Source organism: Phalacrocorax aristotelis, chromosome 4 (assembly GCF_949628215.1).
Source record: "Phalacrocorax aristotelis chromosome 4, bGulAri2.1, whole genome shotgun sequence".
Lineage (NCBI taxonomy): Eukaryota > Metazoa > Chordata > Aves > Suliformes > Phalacrocoracidae > Phalacrocorax > Phalacrocorax aristotelis.
The window spans coordinates 63,743,711-63,763,334 of record NC_134279.1 but is presented as its reverse complement, the minus strand read 5'-3'; the positions used below and the strand labels follow the sequence as shown (position 1 = coordinate 63,763,334).

Genomic DNA, 19,624 nt, shown 5'->3' with positions numbered 1-19,624 from the left:
GAAGAGGATGCTGTCATGTATCCGATATATGTCAGTAGAGTTTAATGGAAAGCATTGGCACAGGTCTGTCCTGGCCAACCATGAGCGATGAAAAATAGCAAAAATAGCACAGATGTTGCCTACCTCAGCTATTTCATTCCTGTGTTCAGTTACAAGACATCTGTACTTTGCTGAAGCTTTTATTCTTCCAAAGTGTGAAAGGCTGTTTTGCTTTTATATAGCAGAGATGCTAAATGAAGAGAATATCGGTCTCCTCAATAAATTGTAGCTTACAGGTGAAGAATGGCCATAAAGCTAATGTAACAGGCCATGATAAAAAAAAAATATCTGGGTTCAACTCCTATTTCTACAGGAGATGTACTTTCAGTAGACTTTCAGTGCCAGAATGGCTACAGGAATTCAGATGCCCAAGAAGGAAGACAAGATAAGATTTTTATACATGTCTGTATTGTAAAAAGTTGCTTAAGGACTCACAAAACAACCATGCAAAATTTTCTCAAGTGCATAGGTATTTTTAGGGGTTCGTCTGCATCTTCAGATGCTCTTAAAGTCTGGCTCTTGATTTCTTGATGCCTTAATTTTCCAGCCTTCTCTAATTCATATATTTTGTCTCAAATCATGCTGGACTAAATGTATCTAAATCAATGGAATTGAAATAATCATAGAATCATTTAGGTTGGAAAAGACCTTTAAGATCATTGAGTCCAAATGTAAACCTAACACTGCCAAGTCCACCACTAAACCATGGCCCTAAGTGCCACATCTACATGTCTTTCAAATACCTCCAGGGATGGAGACTCAACCACCTCCGTGAGCAGCCTGTTCCAATGCTTGATAACCCTTTCAGTGAATAAATTTTTCCTAATATCCAACCTAAACTCCCCCTGGTGCAGCTTGAGGCCATTTCCTCTCACCCTACCAACTTGTTGCTTGGGAGAAGAAACCGACCCCTACCTCTCTACAACCTCGTTTCAGGTAGTTGTAAAGGACGATAAGGTCTCCCCTGAGCTACAGAGGGATACTACAATATTTTTTGTCTTTTAATGGTAGTCAATCCTATGCCACTTTGTCAAGTATGCAAAACTTAGAAACTGCACATGCCTCCTGTTAGCTATCACACCTAGGCAAGAGGCATGCTACTGTACAGAAGCCCAGACACTTAAATTTTCATATTGAAATGGTAAAAACCCCTAAGCCTCCAAGTGCAAAGTCCCTCAGAGCTATTCACACCATGTAACTTAAAGTGTCTAGGTAAGGTATCTAAGCCAGGAGCCCTGGTTGCGTGTACAGTCAATGAAGTCTCTCGAGAGCAACTGTGTGCCAAGATAGGCACTGAATACACAGTAATTCTACGCTTTTATCATAAGCATCTGCATTGATTTCCCAAAGTCGAATGGTCTGAACATCCCCAGACAATTTCTAGTTTTAGATTTTTCATTGTTTTGCTATGTGTCCATGTAAAGATTACAGTATTTCTCTCAGCCTCAGCTATTAATGGGTTTGTCAGGCGCATAATCAAATCAGACAAATCTCAGCCTTGATCCTGTAATTCAGTAGCATGCATACCTGTCCACCCTTAAAAGAGAGATCCAGTCGAAACCACTGCTTCAGAGGAAGACTGAAGCTAGTTTTCACTGCAAGGTCATCTCCTCTCATGAGGTGCATCTGAATATGCACGCAACCTGACAGAGCAACAACGGAAGAAAAAGGAAATAAACGCCACGGAAATATCAACATTAAGAATGGGCTTCCTAATGTATTATTCACAGTGATTCTGTCGTCTTCTTCCTCCTCATGACCAACAGAGATCTGGGCACTCACCAAGCCATATATCAGCTCTCACAGAATCCTGGGGAAACACGCTCCACATTTCAGTTACACATCTCAGATGCTAATGCCCAGGCTCCTACATGAAACCACAGACTCAAAACCAACTGTCTGAGGGATAAACACACTAAACATAAGGCAAACAGGGAGGGTGCCAGGGTTGGTCTCATACACCAGAGCAGACATGACTTGCAGCAAACAGCAGAGGGGAACAGCAGAAAACAGTTATCTAGTCAACACTCAACTGCTAGCACTTGAGAGTGGAATGACAAAGTACAAGATGACTCTGCCTTCCACTGCTTAGACCTGCAGAAGCTAGGCTCATGGTCTGAGCTCTTAAGACCAGAACAGGCTATTATGATAATCTAGTCTAACACTGGGAATAAAACTGGCCCTAAAACCTCTCCAAGAGTATCTCATATCAAGCTGATAACTTCCAGTTGTTTTAGTTACAAGACAGAGAAAATAGAAAATAGAAAATAGAAATAGAATAGAAAATAGAAATAGAATAGAAAATAGAAATAACAAAAATAACAGAGAGGAAAAGATTAGATGTGAAACTTGCAAAGAAGGGGAAAAAATATAATGACTTATGGGAAAGCCAGGTGTGTACTTTTAAAACTCTGCTCACATGTCCTCTGTGAGCCTACCAGCCAGCCCCACAGCTGCTGATTTCATTCTCTATCAGAGGCTGAAGCTCAGGGAAAAAGACTGTGCTTCTTGAACACTGCAATATAGGCAAGACTTTGAAACATTTGGACTATTCAAATTTTCAAAAAATTTCAAAAATTTTCATGTAGTATGTATGTAAGAATTGAGCACAATATTAAAACAATACTTCAATAATAATAACAAAGGTTGTTCATTGAGATAAAACTGTTTAATCCCAGTGTATATTCCTGACTTGTAAGATTCAGCCTATTCTCCTGACAAAGCAGACATTTTCTGAAGTTAGCCAAGACTAGATGCTATGCAACTACTTCAGTTTTACCCTATTAATTTAGTAGCTACTTTCCTATTAAGACACTGTAGTCAAAAAAGAAGCATTTTGCAAGGGATAAGTTTCACAAAATAGGTCTGATAATATATTTATAAACATTATTTCTAGACACAGACCTATAAGGACTGTATTAGATCCCTTCTGGAGGCCATTAATAATATCCCTTACCTTCCTCATTTAGAAATACAGCGGGAGTACCATACATTTCTTTTGCATCAATAAAGTAGAGTATACCGCAAAGATCCTTTTCACAGTGATGGAGTAAATATAGCCAGATTGAAACGGTGAACCTGTATGAGCAAAAATAAACAAAAAAATCCACTTCTGATGAGAAATGTCCCTATATAATTTGAAAAGCATGCATTTCACACATGTAATCTTCAGAATGGAACACATCCTCTGCAGTGAAAACCTTCAGAGCAACAGTACTTAAGAGTCTTGGATCTGTGATCCCCTCTCAACCATGCACTTTTGTGGTAACACATGAGAAGAGAGTAAGGGAGTGTTATCTGAATCAATTCCAGAATGGTGGGTCAGAGCTACTGCCAGATCCCACATCAACAGAGAACTGAAAACATGACTGAGACAACTTGGAGCCAACCTCCCACAGGCATGCTACAGTACAAAATCCCCAAATGCATGGTCTTCTAATGTTGAGTGTGGAAGCCAGTAAAAACTAAGCTGTGTCTTCTATATTAAATGCCAACTGTGAAAATGTGCTTGAAAGAAGCAGTTAAAAAGAATCCAGCCTCTGGGTAGTACAGATAGGTATGAACAGCTGTCATGGAGCTATCACAGGATAAATAAAGGTGGAGCCTGTGCAAACTATGGAGCAGTGCAAAATAAAAAACAACACTGCCTACTTAGAAACTTCTGCACAAAGCTGGCCGAGGCACTAAAAGCAGAATTTAATCCACAGTATCTAATCTTAACGAGTTCCTCTGTGCCAGACTAAAACTGCTTCAGTGCCCCTAACAGAGCACTGGAGAGACCATTTATTTCCGTAACATTTCCATAGCACTTAGGCCAGTGCTGAACACCTTTGAAAACCGTACTTCCAATGCACCTTTATCACGTCTGATAAAGAAGTTCTCTTTTCTTAGAGACTTTTAAAAGGAGATATTATTCGGGTTTTGTATTTCTGTAATTAAGAAAAAAAAATGTGAATATTTGTTTTTAATACTTTAGAATTGGGTCACTTTGCCTTGCTTCTCTCTCCAGAAGTTGCTGAACATACAGTACCTTGTATCTTTTCCTAAACTAAACCAATACAGGTCTGAAAGCCTAACTGTTATCCTGCTTAAAAAAAATGCAAGGGTAGTGAAGTTTTCTGAAATAGTCTACACCTTAAATACTTAGTAACAACATATCCTCCAGAGATGGTACAAGGGTGAGACAGAAGGGTTTGTAAACCACAATCACCTGTATATTGATTATTATGACCTACAGGCATCCACTGTGCGTCCACTGCTTATGTATTACTCCTTTCATCTTTCATCTCTGGCAATACAGCAAACTTAAATGCCACAGTCTCCATTTAACCCTTGATTGCCAGTCTGAGCACAGAACTGTTCTGGACAAATTTCTTGGGACCTTGTGGTCCCAGCCTATCCTTGCTGCAGGCTGTCCACTGGTCGCTACCTCAAATGACAGTTGTCTATCTCCAGTCCTCTTTCTTTACAAACCCCTGACTGAAGTCAAATGAGTAACTTCAGTCAGATCCATCTGCTTCTGTTGGCCTTTTGGTGCAGCAGGGAACCACCACGCACATACAGAGAACTGAACGAAAACTCTCTTCCTTTTCTTAACAGAGCTACCCCAGGCTGTCACACAACTACAACACACAGGCAACACTTTATGTTAACACAGGAGACACCACCCAATGGCAAGAGAGGGTCGAACTGTGTGGAGCAGGTAAAGAGCTGCATAAATTCATGCCATATATTCTCAACCACAGCTTGAGTGCCTCAGTGCCAGAAGCAGAAGGCAGCTGTGCTGGTGCGCAAAGGGCAGCAGGCTGTGTAAACCAGGCTGTTGCCTGTCCTGAAGAGGCCAGGGGCTAAATATTGCTCTGTACTTATGACTTCAGAGCTATAGTCTGAGGGCTAGTAATTTGTATGCAACCTGTGCTATCTGGCAAGTCTTCTTTGGCACTCCTCTTGTGGTCACAGGCCAAACACAAACCACCAGGCAAGTTCCAGTTCCTGCAATCATTTCCTGCTGCTGTAATAATGTTGGTGGGGAAACAGCATCTGGTGGAAGGGAGATATATTTATATATCTCTATATATACTTTTTCCTCTAAAGTTGCAAAATATGACTGCTGAATTGTGACAGTTTTGGAAGGGGCAGAAGGTAGAGAAAGATGATCTTCCCAGAGTGATTCCTCTGTAACTGAATCGTGTGTAGGGGCTAAGCAGTTTTATTCCTATCCAACGAGAAGAGTTTACACGGGGATGATGAAAGGAAATAGTGTAAGCTCAAGTCCCCCTAGGCAGGGCACTCTATCAGTAAGGACTTGTCAGCTGCAAAATAAACTACACTGTGAATTTATAGGGAAAAAGCTGCTCCACACTGCTTGCCCTTGCAAGAAACTCTGCTCTACACCTGGTCTGCAAATGACGTTTGAAATGCAGATCCCTTTCTAACGCAGAAAACCCCAGGCTAGCTAGTTATGAGACAGCACGTAACAGCTAACTTACCCTCCTAACTCTACCTAACCTGCTCAATTACACTGACTATTGGTATCTCTTACACAGCACTGCACTAACATGTACTGTCTCTTTCTGAGGTTCAGCTTAACCCTCTCCCAAACTGAAATCAGAGAACAGAAGGCATTGCTAACTAGTTTCCTTTTAAGCCTTTTCTCAAATTAGTGGGTAGTATTCCTTTAGTTTGTGGTATAGCCTAAGAATTTAAGTACATTCTGTGGCCTTCTATAATCAATTACAGCCCGCTTCAGTTATTTGCCTATACTTACATGGGATAATCAATCTGATGTACTCTTACTGTCTCAAGTTCTCTGTTTTCAAAGTGTTCAAATTTCTTCACGATCCCTGTTTTCTCCCCACTGGAAGCATATATAAAGTTGAGAATCTGGACACCATCTGCAAAATACAATCTTTCTTAATCTGCCAGACAACAAGCATTGATAACTAATCAATTAGCTCATACTTGTAGAGTCAAACATTTGAATCATGCAACAGATTAAAAATTAACACAAACCTTCAGTAAGTCCTTAAACACAAGTTCACTTACTGTTATTAAATGTGTTAGTCTTGGACCAAATAACCCACAGAAAGTGCAGTGGAGTCCAGTTCCAGCTGGTATTAGAAGCAGGGAAAGAACAGACTCATTTAAATCTAAGATACTTAAAGAACCAGTTAGTAAGGAAGAAATCTTCATTAATGTTATTTGCCTAACTCTCATGCTGTCTTTGGTTATGCCTTCGTGACATTATTCCACAGCTCTTGGACTTGCTTTCCATTTTCAGCTTTCCAGTTTACACTGTATGTACGCATAGATACCAATTCCGTTCTTAACTGATATGCATAATCCTGTAATAAATCTGATAAAGCTGCCCCTCCCAAGAAACAGGAAAACGATCTTCAAGGCCATGACATACCATCAGCTTTCCTAAAGAAACCCCCAAAACAAAAAACGACAACCACAAAAGAGAAACAAAAAAAAAACCCCAAAACCAAACCCCAAACAAATTGTTACAGGCTTATTTAAAAAAAAATTTTAATAAAACATTATTTCCTCCTCTTTCTTGTTATACTGTTTTCCTCTATAATAGAATTAGATAACACATGTTTCACACTGTTGCCAGAGATCACATGCTGTCTCCAACAAGTATTTCAGAGAGCCCCTGAAGGTGGCAACATCACTGCCAATTTAGTGAAAATAAATGTCACAAATACCATGATGGGATTTTCTAGGAGACAACCCTTTAGAAGCAAATAACGTTTTTCCTTTTAGGTTCTGCTTTGAGTATATATTGAGGACAAAAAGCATTGTCAGCAGGTGTAAAGCTAGAGATAGGCAGACAGAAGAAAACCTGGAACTGCCAGAAAAATCTAGAAAGCAGAGTTGTGAGTTTCAGGAATTTATACAGTTGGCAAGATGCATTTTTTTAATTTAAAACTATTAATTTTTAAAACAGAAGTGCTTTTCCATAATGGTTTGGGGGGGTGGGTGGGGGAAGAAGTACTATGAAGTTTGTTGCACTATAAAGACTTAAAAATACGGTTCTGAGTGTGTGACCATCATCCTAAGCAGAAGTAGACCACCTGTGTGAGAATTATGTAGATTCATAGAATCATTAACGTTGGAAAAGACCTCTAGGATCATCAAGTCCAACTGTCATCTAACGGATGATCATCCAACTGTTGTGTGTAAGAACGGCAGGACTGACCCTGAAGTAACGCAGTAAGGGACTGAACACTTCTCTCTGAAGACAAAGAAACGATGTCCACTGACATCAGTGGGTTTTAAATCAAGTTGTTTGAATATACTCAGAATCTAGAAGGCCATGCTGCTGCAAATCTCCAGCCTGGCTGTGATGAAACAAGCCAGCTCTGAAGGACATGATGGCCTCAGTCATTTGCAACTCTAACCCCACAGTCACGAAGCTTACATATTCAACAATGTTTGCCAAGTAAATTATTCTACATAACATTTACCATTTGCTGCAGGTATGCATTTTTTACCAGCTTACCAAAGATATTATTTGGGTCCTCTTAGTTTCCTTGGGGAAAAAAATGACATTACACCTACCACTTTCATGAGGGCATTGAGGTATCCTGTTTGCCTGGAGCATCCACAAATAGTCAGCACCCCACTGAAGACAAACTTTGTGGTCCTTATATGGGCGTTCAAAAGGTGGAACTGCTTCTAAAAAAGTGTAATTCTTGGCAACCGCATCCTGGTAGTCTTCATTCTGCTCAACATCATAGTGACTAACTGATTTGTGACTAATCCATGCATATAATACCACACTGTGCACTATTATTGAGTTTCTGATTATATAATCATCTCTGTAAACCATGATGCTTGGAAATTTCAAATGTACTTGTCGAGTTCTGCTAACATAAAGGTTTTTCTCATCCTTCCATCTCCTTCTATACACTGGTACACCAGTCCTGAACTCAGAGGAAGCTACTGCTTCCAAGTTGACAATACAAGGCTTAGAACATAAATACTGAACTGAAACCTCAGAATTGTTAAGAACTTTCTTTTCTAAAATGTTTAAATGAATAAAGTCCACATAATCCATGTTTCGTTCAAATTGTGGAGCAACTGCCGTTGTCCGTGATGTCTCCTTTCCAAAGGATGGCACAAAATTCTGGAAAAAAAAAACCAAAACCCAAAACACATTAACCAGAGAATCTAAGTTTATGTGATTACTAATACACTCACAGCAATAACAAAACACTGCATAAGCAGGTTTATGTACCATATTAGAACTCCAAAATACCAGGACACTCTCACACAGCAAGTAGATGTGGATAACTGAAGAGCTACCATCAAGGTTTGGTGACAATGGTAACAAGGTTTGGTAACAATGGTAATAACTCCCCTACCTCAAGTTCTCAGTGTTACATAGGTGTCTACAAACATACTGTATTTACAGGGCTTATCCTTCGGCCCTTCCGCAACTGGAATCCGGTATAAGATACTGACTTACACGTCATGCTATTTACACACCCTCCTAGGATCAAGCATGAAGCGTATATACTAAAATGTACCAGCATTTATTCTGTGTATTGTTGTTTGCTTGTGCTGCCACAGCCTGATGTTCTGTATCTTTTTAAAGTTAGCTAATTTTGTTACCTCTTATTGAGGTACCTGAAGAGCAGAATAACAACTAAGGCAGCTCGCAATGGTTTCCTGAGAATGAATTCATGTTTATAAAATATTTAGGAGCTTAGTACATAAACATTCCTGTCCTGAAGACAGACTCACAAAGCTGAGCAGCAAGACCAACAGGCAGCATTTGCTCAGTTTTTGCTCTCTCTAGCTATGTATAATACATTTTGAGTAAGTGCTTGGACATACACCAGGATTATCCTCTGTGCTGAAGTTCTTGTCTCTAAGGCTTCAAACAGCTTCTTTTCTTTCTGCTCTGCAGCCAGCAACTGGCTTGATGCACTGCCAAGGATACTGAGGATTACTCAGCTCAGGGGGCCAGCCACCACTTCTGCCAGGTCCCCTGATCTATCTAAAATATTCAGAATTGTCACTTACGATTACCAGGGAAGCTGGTTGTTAGGATTGCTTAGATTGAGAGGATCTCTTTTGGGTGACCTTTAACTTTGCTAGGCTTAAACAAATCAAACTGAAATTTATCTTGGATTTCTACCTTGGATTGATGGCTTTTTCACTGTGATTCTCAAAATATTTAAAAGCTTCAGCCAAGCTGTAAGTACATTTCTAATTACTGGAATTACATGTCATGCACCTCGAGGACAAGACCTTGCCCACAATTCCGTATTGGGATCAGTAAGAGCTCCTAATGACAAGCTATTTTGCTTTTAATTTTATAAGAATACGTTGACACTCCTTGAGAGCTACACTGAAAAAGCATCAAGCCAGCAAAACCCGTGAAGGTGTAAATATCAGGAAAAATCAGAACTAAGTTTACCTATGCTACTTCTGTGTTCCTATAGATGAGGATTTTGGATTTAACTATGTGATCAAATGCTATTTTTCCCCCAAATCCCTGCCTCCCTAAAGGCACAAAAGAGCTCTAGGGTTGCAAGTGGAACACAACTGTGCATGAGGGGAGACTATTTAACCCAAGACCTTGACTTCATTTAAGGCAGAAGCTGTAAGCCATAACCAAATGAGGGAACTTTTGGACGAGAAAGCTAGCAGCTGGGTATCTCCAGTTAACTAGATTTATTTAGTGCTCCTAGGTCTCTCTGAACTTGTCACTTAAACCACTTTCCACAGCAACCACCAAGTACTTTTTAATCTTCTTGTGTCCGACAACAGGCACCGGAAGCCAGATGTGCAGTGATACTGAACACTCATGAACACCTGTGTAAGCACCAAGAGACACACTTTGAACAAATAAAATGCTATAAAAATGCAAAACACTCCACAACGTCAGTATCCAGCCTTTCTATAACAAGTAGTCTCTTCAGAGTGACAGCCTTCCTCTCTGCCTCATTTCCCATTCCATAAAATGGATATTGTAAAAATGGTGTGTACGGAAGGGGCTACAAAAGGAATAGCAATAGGAGGCTGGTGTCCATTGGAAAAGTTACCACCATATCATGTAATAACACACAGGCACGAATATCGATACAAAAGTGGATGAGAGAACCTTAATTTTAATATTAATTTGAATATTTTTCAGAGCTTGACCTGACAAAGATACTATTCTTTTATGTTTCCTACATAATTATTCTTTGGTTATAGATACTTCTAACAGCATTAAAAGCACATGGCAGGAATCACAAATTATTCTAAACCTCTTCTACTTGATGGTTATCATTCATATTTCTTACATATTTTTAATCTTACAACAAAGAGTACTTGTGAACAGCTTAATCCTTGTGATACGGTGGCTGTGTCATGGGGAAGATGGTGATATATTATGAAATTAATGCCATGGGGTAGTCCCAAAATGTAGAAACCTAACAGGCAGATGCTACAAAGCGTTGTAGTCCTGCTGTGTGCTTACCACATACACACATTTACTGTCAAAATACAGACAGCGAGCCCCCAAATTTCTCGGGGCTTTGTCCAACACAGAGACACGGGAGCTGGCCTCCAGCAAAGACAGCTTGCGTCTGGCACAGTTCACTAACAAAGATGCATTGCTGTATGAATGTCGCCGTCTGAGTCCCACTGAATGGCAAATTTTGTGGTGGGGATCCCAGGAAGTAAGCTCCGCAACCCAAAGACAGTTCCTTGTAGAACCAACTCCATGATGTTTCTAGAGCACTTAAGCACGACATACCGTGACTGCTGATGTGTAAGGTTAGCTTCACCCATGCTGGTCTTACTGCTTGGTGCCTGTTCTGCTAAATGGCTCCCAGAGTTACTCAAGAAACATTTTTTTGTATTCTTTCGTGCCTGGGTATTAGTTGAGATACCTGCTGCAAAAATGCATGAAGCATGTTTGGGTCTGCTGTTACACCACACCTAACAAACCCCTCAGGAGGCTCATCCGTCATCCGTATGGAGCACAGTACAAAGGCCCCAGAGCGACCCCACACTGATGCAGCTGTGGCAGAGACCGCAGACCGTAAACTTTTGCAGGCCATGGCTGAGCCTCTGTTACTGCTTGGCTGCCTCTACAGAGTGCTCCCCAGCGCGCTGCCGAGTGCGCCTATTATCTAAACGTTCCTACTCAGTGAGGAACCCTAGCTCTTCCCTCCCTGTTATCTCAGACAAGCCAGAGCTAATTGTGCATCATCTGTGACTACAGAGAGGATGAAAGGATTATGCAATGACTGTGATTACGAGATTTAAATATAAAAGTTTCCCAGCACAGTAAAGAGGCCAGCTATGCTGGATTCAAAACGTTACCATAAACTGGGCAGAGTTCAACAAGAACGACAGAGGCTTCGCTGTGTGGTGCAACTTGGCCACAACAGCTGTAAAGGGTTTTTCTTGATCTTTTTATTAAAACCTGCTGAAGCTGAGTTTGCCCAGGTCATCCCTTCAGAAGTTGGGATAAAAATCACTGTGGGAGGCAATCACAATTAGTAGGAAGGCAAAAATTTTCAGTAGCATAGTATTACAGAAATGATGAGAAACTGTTCTTTCACCCTCGCTGGAATAAGATCTCAGCAGGACCCTCCCTGAGTTCACCCCTGCAGAAATCCCACATAACCCTACAAGACTGCACCTGTTTGCACAAAATCTGAAGATAACCCTTTACCTGTGAACGCCTGCCACGTCATGCTAGATTTTAAGATGTGTGAAAAGGAGACACGCCAACAAGGGTGTCGATCAGCTCCCAGTCAGCATCAATATCGTACGGGTATAGAAACACTTTAACCGGAGTTCGTGTTTAGCAGCATAAAACAAAGTGGTTTAGCCGATGCCCCTGGAACGCTGTTGCTTCTGTAAGGCAGCGCCGCACCGTGCTCGCACCTGCACCTGTGGGCAGATGTCAAGGGCACCCCCCTTCTCTCAACCCCAGAAACGTAACGTCGCCCAGGTCGGAAAGCTCGTCGACGCTTTGACTTAACACCTGACGTCCCCCAGCTCGACGGGGCAGCGCAGCTCTAGGGGTTGGGGAGGGGGGGCCGGAGCAGGCCTGACAGCGCCGGGGGGGCTGCGGGAGGCGGCCCCGGGCCCGGCCAGGCACCCCCGGCCCCCGGCCCGGTACCCTGCCGGGAGCTGCGCCTCCCGCCCCGCCCGCGCAGCGCGGCCCCGGCCCCGGCCCGGCCGAGCGCGGAGCCCCGCCGCGGCCAACGCCTTCCGCCGCGAGGGCGGGCAGGGCAGGGGCAGGTGCGGGGCCGCCACTCACCGTGAGGAAGAGGAGGAGGAGCAGAGGGGGGCGGCGGCGGGGCGCGACCGGGGGCTCAGCCGGGGGCCGCATCCTGCGGCGGGGGCGGCGCTGCCCAGCGCGGCCGGGAATGCGCGGCCGTCCCCGCCGACGGGGATGCGGCAGATCCGGCTTCCTGGAGGAGGGGCCGCCGCCCGGGCAGGGCCGAGCCGCGCCGCGCCGAGCCGGGTGCCGCCGCCACAGGTGCTGAGGGGAGCGGAGGGGCCGGGCCAGGCGACGGCCGAGCCCCCGGGGGGTGCCGCCCCCTGGCCGTGCTGTGAGGCACCCCAGAACCACCCCCCTCTGCGCCGGGCACCCCAATAAAGGAGATACCAGACGGGACCCCGCTAGCGGCGCGCCCCGGGCGGGTCCCCGCCGCAGAGTCGCTCCCTCCCTCCCGGCGGCGCGGCGCGGGGATCCCGCGGTGGCTCCCCCCGCCCGGGCTGCCGGTGCGGTCCCCTGCCGGGGCAGGTCCCCGGTCCCGCCGGCGGGCGAGGTGCGGCCACGGGGTGGGTTTAGGGCGGTGAGGCGTGACGGAGCTGGGCCGGGCCTCCTCACTGCTATCGCCTGCGGGGCTGCCTGGGAGACGCCGCCGTTCGCCCGGTCAGGCGCGGCACAATGACAGGCGGCGGGCGCGTGACGGCGCCATCCCCGTTCATCACCGGGGGGGACCGGGCAGGAGCCGCGGGTCTGTCCCGCCGCCCCGCGAGGGGGCGCTGCCCACCGCCGCCCCGCCGGGGTAGGCCGGAAGGGGCGGAGCCTGCAGGTGCCTCCCGGAAGCGGGAGCCGGACAGCTTCCGGTCCGCGGTCACGGGCGGTGATGGCGGGGCTGCCCCGCACGCTCGGCATCTTCGGTGGCTTCGTGGTCGTGGTGGGGGCGGCTTTTTACCCCATCTATTTCCGGCCGCTCCTGCTGCCGGAGGAGTACAGTGAGTCCCTGCCCGGGGTGGGCCGGGGCGGGTGGGTGTGTGCCCGGCAGGGGGGCGGGGACGCGGGCAGCCCGGCCCAGTGCGGGCTGGGGGCCTGCGGGGGCTCCTCCGGGTGGGCCGCTCCGGGAGGCCTGCTCGCCGGAGAGGCTTAAAAAAGGAATATTAAAGCTCGTAGTACTCTTTGTTCGAGTTATCGGCCGGCACGTGGTTAAGAGCACCCGCGAGTTGTCCTCTGCAGCGAATAGGATTCAGTTGCAGTTAAAAGAAGTTACGATCCGAGGGCTGGAGCACCTCTCCTGTGAGCAAATGCTGAGAGAGTTGGGGTTGGTCAGCCTGGAGAAGAGAAGTCTCTGCGGAGACCTTAAGGTAGTCTTCCAGTACCTGAAGGGGGCCTGCAGCAAAGCTGGAGAGGGACTTTTTACAAGGGCGTGTAGTGATAGGATAAGGAGTAATGGCTTTAAACTGAAAGAGGGTAGATTCAGACTGGATATTAGGAAGAAGTTTTTTGCAATGGGGGTGGTGAAGCACTGGCAGAGGTTGTCTGAAGAGGTGGTTGATGCCCCATAGCTGGAAATATTCAAGGTCAGGTTGGGTGGCGCTTGGAGCAACGTGATCTAGTTGAAAATGTTCTTGCTCACTGCAGGGAGTTGGCCTAGATGACCTTTAAAGGTCCCTTCCAGCCCAAACCATTCTGTGATTCCATAAGCTGTTCGAGGTGTTTTTGAGCCACAATTGAAAAGTTTAACTTAAAGCGTGGTAACAGATTACTTACCAATTGCGATGATTTGCTAGAGTTGGACTCTATCTGCAGAGTTTTTGCTGAAAAATTTTTCTCTGAGAAAAACCCCACTTTCCTGCCAGGAACACAGAAAACCTGCCAAAGCCCGCAACTGAGTGTAACCAGGGAGCTCTCAAGCACTCAATGGCACCTGAAGCTTCAGGTGTGAAGCCTCAGCAGCTCCAGGTGGGCGCTCCATGCTGTGGGGATGGTAGAAGGAGCACCTGTTACTCCTAAACTTCTGTTAATTACTGCCGAAGGAAGTGTGGAAAAGTTGGTGCAACCAGTCTTGTTTCTAAAAGCTGAGCGAGTTGTTTGTGATAACCTGAGGATGCATGTGGTTAATCTTCTGAGACAACTGAAGAGATTTCTGTGAGAAAAAAAAAGAGTGATAAAGTTGTTGATCATCTTGGAGGGACTTTAGCCTTGCATGAAAGCTGAAGTAGAATTTAACTTGCAAGCAAGTTTTTATTTAAGGCAGCTATGTTTATGAAGTTGAAAACAGCCCACAAAGATAGGTTTTCTACTCTGTGTTTCCATTTTAAAATCTGATTCTTAACACATTTTTGCTTACGGTGTACTTTCCAAAAATATAACGTTAGAAGCGTGACTCAGCCTTAAGGGAAGAACAGAACTAGTGGACAGCATCCACTTTGGTACTTGTGAAATACATAAGCTAATGTTCCCCAGCAGGTCAGGGATTTTTTTTTTAATCTCCCTTTAGCACATAAGATGAGCAGTGTGCAGTCAGCAAGTCCTTAAACTTGCTATTTAATACCTGATTCTAAACTTTACTTATTGCATGCTGCTCAAACTCTCCTTTGATCCCACCTGTATTGATTTCCTATGTGCTTTTCTCGACGCTCATTGCTGCAGTGTGAGGGAAGCGCAAGCATTTGTTGTCATAATATTTCAGATATGAACATGGAATTTCACAGCTGTGGTACTAGAGCGGAAGTGTTTTAACCTTTGGGGTACAAGGGATTTTGATTTTTTTTTTTCAAGAGTACAGCCTCATAAGCTGTATGGCAACTTCTGTAGAAGCTCATGCCCCTCCTTGGCTTGAGCTATGGGTGAATTCTCAGTAGTTCTGTGTTTGGGGACGCTGGGTCTGAAGTTGCATATTTTGATTAGGATCTCATAGTAGTCCTGCAAAAGGCAAGGGTGTTTTCAGTTCTCTAGAGTGACATTCAATTATGTAAATGTGAAATGCTATCTTTTCTTCCTTCAGTCTTGTTTTTCTTGTGTATATCCTAAATTCTGCACAAATGAGGTGCAATACATTTAGGAGGAAGACGCTTCTGCACATTTCTCGCACATCTTCAGAGGAGTTCCTAGCAGTTTAACAAATAAAATGGAAGCTACTTGACAAAACTGTATGTAATCAAATTGTTGATATGTACCTTAAATTGTGCACACAGGGATTTAACTTAATTTCATGCAGAAGTGCTATCATTTTATAGGTTTTAAGTATCTCAATTTGTGGCCTTGATCCTTCTAATATTTTCCTGTCTGTAACTAGCTTTAAAAAGGACTGTTTCCTCATATGAAATACATAGTTCAGTGGCAGTGTTAAAACTTTGAGGTCTTCAGCGCAGACCTGTTCCACTTGGATTAATTAAAATGGTAGGTTGACAGCTGCTGTTTGGGGTGATACTGGGCCATTTTCACAGTAGATTTTGTGATTTTGCTGAACTGTGAGACTCAGCTCTTACTCCCTTGTGTGACATGGTTGTCCTCCCATCAAGATGTCTCTTCCTCATTGCCCCTTTTTTGGCTTACCTGTTTTGCAAGTTGTTTCGAGGCCCCAGCCCAGTCTCCCTATTGTCTGTTCCATGTCCTATCTCTATATTTCTCATCTGTTACTTCTCTGCACCCGTTTTTTGCCTGACCAGTTAACAGCTCTTTCTGTTCTCCTCAAGTGGGTTCCGAGATCTCTCGATTGATTCCTGTTTGGTCTCTACCTCTCTTCTGATCTTAATCTCCACCTAAGACTAAGTATCCTTCTCTTCCATGTCCTAGAATAAGTCTGATTCCTTGTCCTAATTTATTCTGTTTTCTCTGTCTGGGTTTTGTACCTTTTCCTTCGAAATTAGACAGTTCCCTGAGATTTTGTCTGCTAAAAAGGATGGAGTGGCACTTAACCATGCTCAGTGAACAGAACTGGAGAAGCTGGATCTGCTTCTAGCTTCCATGCCCTTGCAAGTAGAATGAATTACTGTGATATGCCTGCTAGCCTGTGGTACCGTTAGGCTTCTATCTAGACAGCCTAATAACACGTAGTGCCTGTGCATTCTCAGTGGGATAGGATGTTGAAAAGTTTCAGTTTTAAGGTGAGCTTAGCTCTGAGTTTCCCCTGAGAATGTGCACCTTACAATTTTTTAAAGGCTTGAAAAATTCAGAGGTGTGGGCAAAATGCTAATCCAGCTGAGCTTTGACTTCCTGCTTCAAAGTATCACAGTGGTAAAACACTTAACTGGAGGGGGGGGGCGGAAGGGACAGGCATTTAATAAGGGGAAATAATGTCATTTTGTCCATTTCTCTTCCTGGAAGCAGTTGAATCTTTCCAGCAGAAAAGAAAAGCCTGAGACAGGCCCATTGTATGGAAAGTATCCCTCTGATACTTCATTTCACAAAGTTTACAAGTAGTCGTTTTACAGATGCTGTCATGAAGTCTATTTGTGATAAGATGCAAGACCTTTCAGGGCCTGAAAATGCGGATCACTGATTCTGGAAAGAATAAATCTTTTGAAGAGTTTTATGTGGAGCATATGAGTGATAGCTCCTAAAAGCACAAGTCATTCCTTAAGAGATGGGATCATGGCAGGTATTTTGGCATCTTTGATTAAACAGTAGTCATTACTTTAAGATGATTATCTCGTTGTTTGTAATCTCTCAAAACAGACTAGCTGTTAGTTTCTCAGTGAAGTGTGAATATTACATTTGCATTGTGTAGGTGGATACTCACCCGAATTTTACTGTGTAGCATCCAGAATGAATAAAACTTTCAATATTATTTTATTGGGTGCAACTGAGATGTCTGGTATTTTCTTTTTTTTTAGTAGTGTCCTTTCTGTCCTGTTTTCCAGAGAAAGAACAGTCAATAAACCGAGCTGGTATTGTTCAAGAGGATATTCAGCCTGCAGGTATACTTGATTCATGTATTTGCATTGATTGTTTCAAAGACCGTCTTGAAGTAAGACCTGAATATTCATATGGATTTGAATAACACATTGAATACATTCAAAGAATACATATGTAATAAACTTACCATGAAAATTTTTTTCAGGCTAATTCTTCACTTGAAAATTATGGATTTAATGAAACTTGTTTTAACGTGACTTAACTGGCCAAATAAGTTGCAGAGATTCTGTTATCTTCACACCTTCTTAAAGGCATGCAGTTTCCACATGAGAAATTAATTTATGAACCAGCTCGGAGCAAACAAGAACCATGGGTGGGCCAAGCTTCAGCTGTGAAAAAAAAAAAATTCCGCTATTGCACCCTGGTTTTGTGGAATACTGCTTTACACTCAGCTGAAACAGTTTGTGAGCGCTTTGTTAGTACCTTCCAGCCTCATGGGTGGAGCGGTAAGGCAGAAATCCACTACACATAAAGGAACATTTGGAAAGAAGTGCTAATAGCTTTTTGATTCCTGTTGTTGCCAGTAGAAGGTGTGGAAAAGCATACGAGGGGTTTAAAAATTGAAGTATGGCAGACCATCCTTGATAGTTCATTGTTTCATAGGTAACAGAACTGGCTGTTCATTATGGAAGGTTGGCACTTCTCATTAAAGATGTGAGAGTGCTTGTCTTGATGAAACAGTCCATATCTGAGTATGTGGAACGAGTTACCGTTTATATTTTTAGAAAAGCCTAACATCAGCAGGAGGGGAAAACCAAATAGGATTAACGCCACGTCCTTAACACACATTTCGATTAAATCACCGGTGCAGGAATTACTTTCCAGGAAAGCGGTGAAATGCTGAAGAGGAGTAGGAAGGTTATAATGAAATAGAAGTCTGGTAAACCTGCCTCTTTTATTAACCATTAAAAAGGACTGGACTGGCTCATTTATCCAAGAAGCAGGTACTTGATGACCAGTTCTCCTCAGTATAACTTTTTCATCTAAATCTAGCTGCTGCTGAGAAGTTGTGAGATCCACTAGTTGAAAGTGAGATCTAGACAAGTTCAAGTGCAAGGTACAATTCTAGATGGTTGTTCCAACAATATTAGAACACCTTACCTATAGGTGTGATAGGTTTTTCCATTATCTGAGCTTAAAATCAAGATGAGGTTGTCTTTCTAAATATTTTTGCAAGCTCAAGCAGAGTTATGTGTTCAGTACAGAAATTGTTAGGCTCTTCCGTTGTTTCGTACACAAGGCTGGAGTAGCCTACCAATTTTTTTTTCCAACAGTCTAGTTACAAACTGCTGGTATTCTCATATTTGATTTGTAGGGTTAAAAGTATGGTCTGATCCATTTGGAAGAAAGTAAAGTTGCCGGCTGGGTGTATTACAAGGCAAAACTGAAGATGGACATCTTCAGCCATTTCTTCTTTCACTGAAGTGTGTCTTTGGGTGTCGCTGGAGAAGAATTCTGAATATGCTGTGTGGGCACATGAGGAACAACAGATGCTACTGGTTGGAATCTCAAGAGATAAAAAGATGCTAGTTTTGACAGAGGATGCTGGGGCATAGCGCACAGACCGTTAGAGCGCTGAATGATTCTTGAGTTTAGCAGTGAGATATTTATTTGCTTAAGAAAAGGGAAGAGGTATTTTTGTGGTTAATCTGTAAACACTTGTAGAATAAATTATGGCTAGAATAAATCATGCAGACCACTGCAGTTTCCTCCCTATTTTGAGAATTAATTTTTGTGGTTTTATTATGAAAACATGATAGAAGTATATACGGAGAGATCTGTGCAGAAAACATAACATAGTGTAAATTTGTACATTAAAATTTCTTCCTTTTAAACCAATGCGTATTTTTTTCATTTGTTTTGTGAGTAGTTGTGGTTGGTCAACCTTGGCCAGGTGCCCTGTCCAGCGATTCTTTCACTCCTGCTCCTCAACAGGACAGGGGGAGAAAATAGGATGGCAAAGCTTGCTGGTCTGGATAAACACAAGGACATTGCTTACCAGTGACTGTTGCAGGCAAAACAGACTCAACTTGGGGAAAACTAATGTAGTTTATTGCCAATTAAAATAGATTTGGATAGTGAGAAGCAAAACCAAAATTTAAATTAACACCTTCCTACTGCCTCCCTTTTTCCAGGATCAACTTCACTCCCGAGTCCTCCATTTCCTTTTCCCCCTGGTCCCCTGAGCGGTGGATCGGGGTTGTGGTCAGTTTGTAATGGTGGTTCTTCTGCCCCTTTCTTCTCACACTTTTCCCCTGCTCCTGTATGGCTCTTCATGAGCTGCAGTTCCGTCAGGAAACACCCAGCTGCTCTGGTGTGGGCTCCTCCCCAGGCTGCGGTGCAAATACCTGCTCCAGTGTGGTCCGCTGAGGGCAATATCTGCTCTGGTGCCTGGAGCACCTCCTCCCCCTCCTTTTCTGGACAACTTCAGTGTTC

General features: G+C 43.6%; 2 protein-coding genes across 6 annotated transcripts in view; one reads left to right on the top strand and one right to left on the bottom strand.

Annotated features, from left to right (window-relative positions):
• Positions 1-12,846, bottom strand: part of SEL1L3 (SEL1L family member 3) — a 40,927-nt gene extending 28,081 nt beyond the window's left edge. Inside the window, exons 1-5 of one of the 2 annotated variants that reach the window (XM_075091728.1) lie at positions 12,320-12,846; positions 7,606-8,173; positions 5,807-5,933; positions 2,996-3,117; positions 1,567-1,682 (exon numbers count right to left, since the gene is read on the bottom strand). In XM_075091728.1, the coding sequence (XP_074947829.1) occupies positions 1,567-1,682; positions 2,996-3,117; positions 5,807-5,933; positions 7,606-8,173; positions 12,320-12,391 (1,005 nt within the window). In that variant the 5' untranslated portion in view covers positions 12,392-12,846. The remainder of the gene's footprint in view (positions 1-1,566; positions 1,683-2,995; positions 3,118-5,806; positions 5,934-7,605; positions 8,174-12,319) is intronic. The other variant, XM_075091727.1, reaches the window with a different exon arrangement.
• Positions 12,847-13,091: 245 nt separating this feature from the next.
• SMIM20 (small integral membrane protein 20) lies at positions 13,092-19,027 on the top strand. Of its 4 annotated transcripts, XM_075091730.1 has the most exons (4): positions 13,096-13,266; positions 13,442-13,632; positions 17,134-17,190; positions 18,504-19,027. In XM_075091730.1, exons 1-3 carry the CDS (start codon positions 13,158-13,160, stop codon positions 17,149-17,151), a joined length of 318 nt encoding a protein of 105 aa, XP_074947831.1. In that variant the 5' UTR covers positions 13,096-13,157; the 3' UTR covers positions 17,152-17,190; positions 18,504-19,027. The 4 variants fall into 4 exon arrangements, with proteins under 4 accessions (XP_074947830.1, XP_074947832.1, XP_074947831.1 ...); XM_075091729.1 differs by lacking the exons at positions 17,134-17,190; positions 18,504-19,027 and adding an exon at positions 14,128-14,295 and having other exon boundaries at positions 13,092-13,266; XM_075091731.1 differs by lacking the exons at positions 17,134-17,190; positions 18,504-19,027 and adding an exon at positions 14,128-14,294 and having other exon boundaries at positions 13,094-13,266; positions 13,457-13,632.
• The last annotated feature ends 597 nt before the right edge of the window (positions 19,028-19,624 follow it).

Bases quoted from the DNA above. Each gene is read 5' to 3' on its own strand.
- SMIM20 (XM_075091729.1), top strand. From the start codon at position 13,158: ATGGCGGGGCTGCCCCGCACGCTCGGCATCTTCGGTGGCTTCGTGGTC. The intron at 13,267-13,441 runs GTGAGTCCCTGC...TAAAGCTCGTAG, and splicing joins CCTGCTGCCGGAGGAGTACA to TACTCTTTGTTCGAGTTATC. The intron at 13,633-14,127 runs GTAGTCTTCCAG...CTTTCCTGCCAG, and splicing joins GTCTCTGCGGAGACCTTAAG to GAACACAGAAAACCTGCCAA.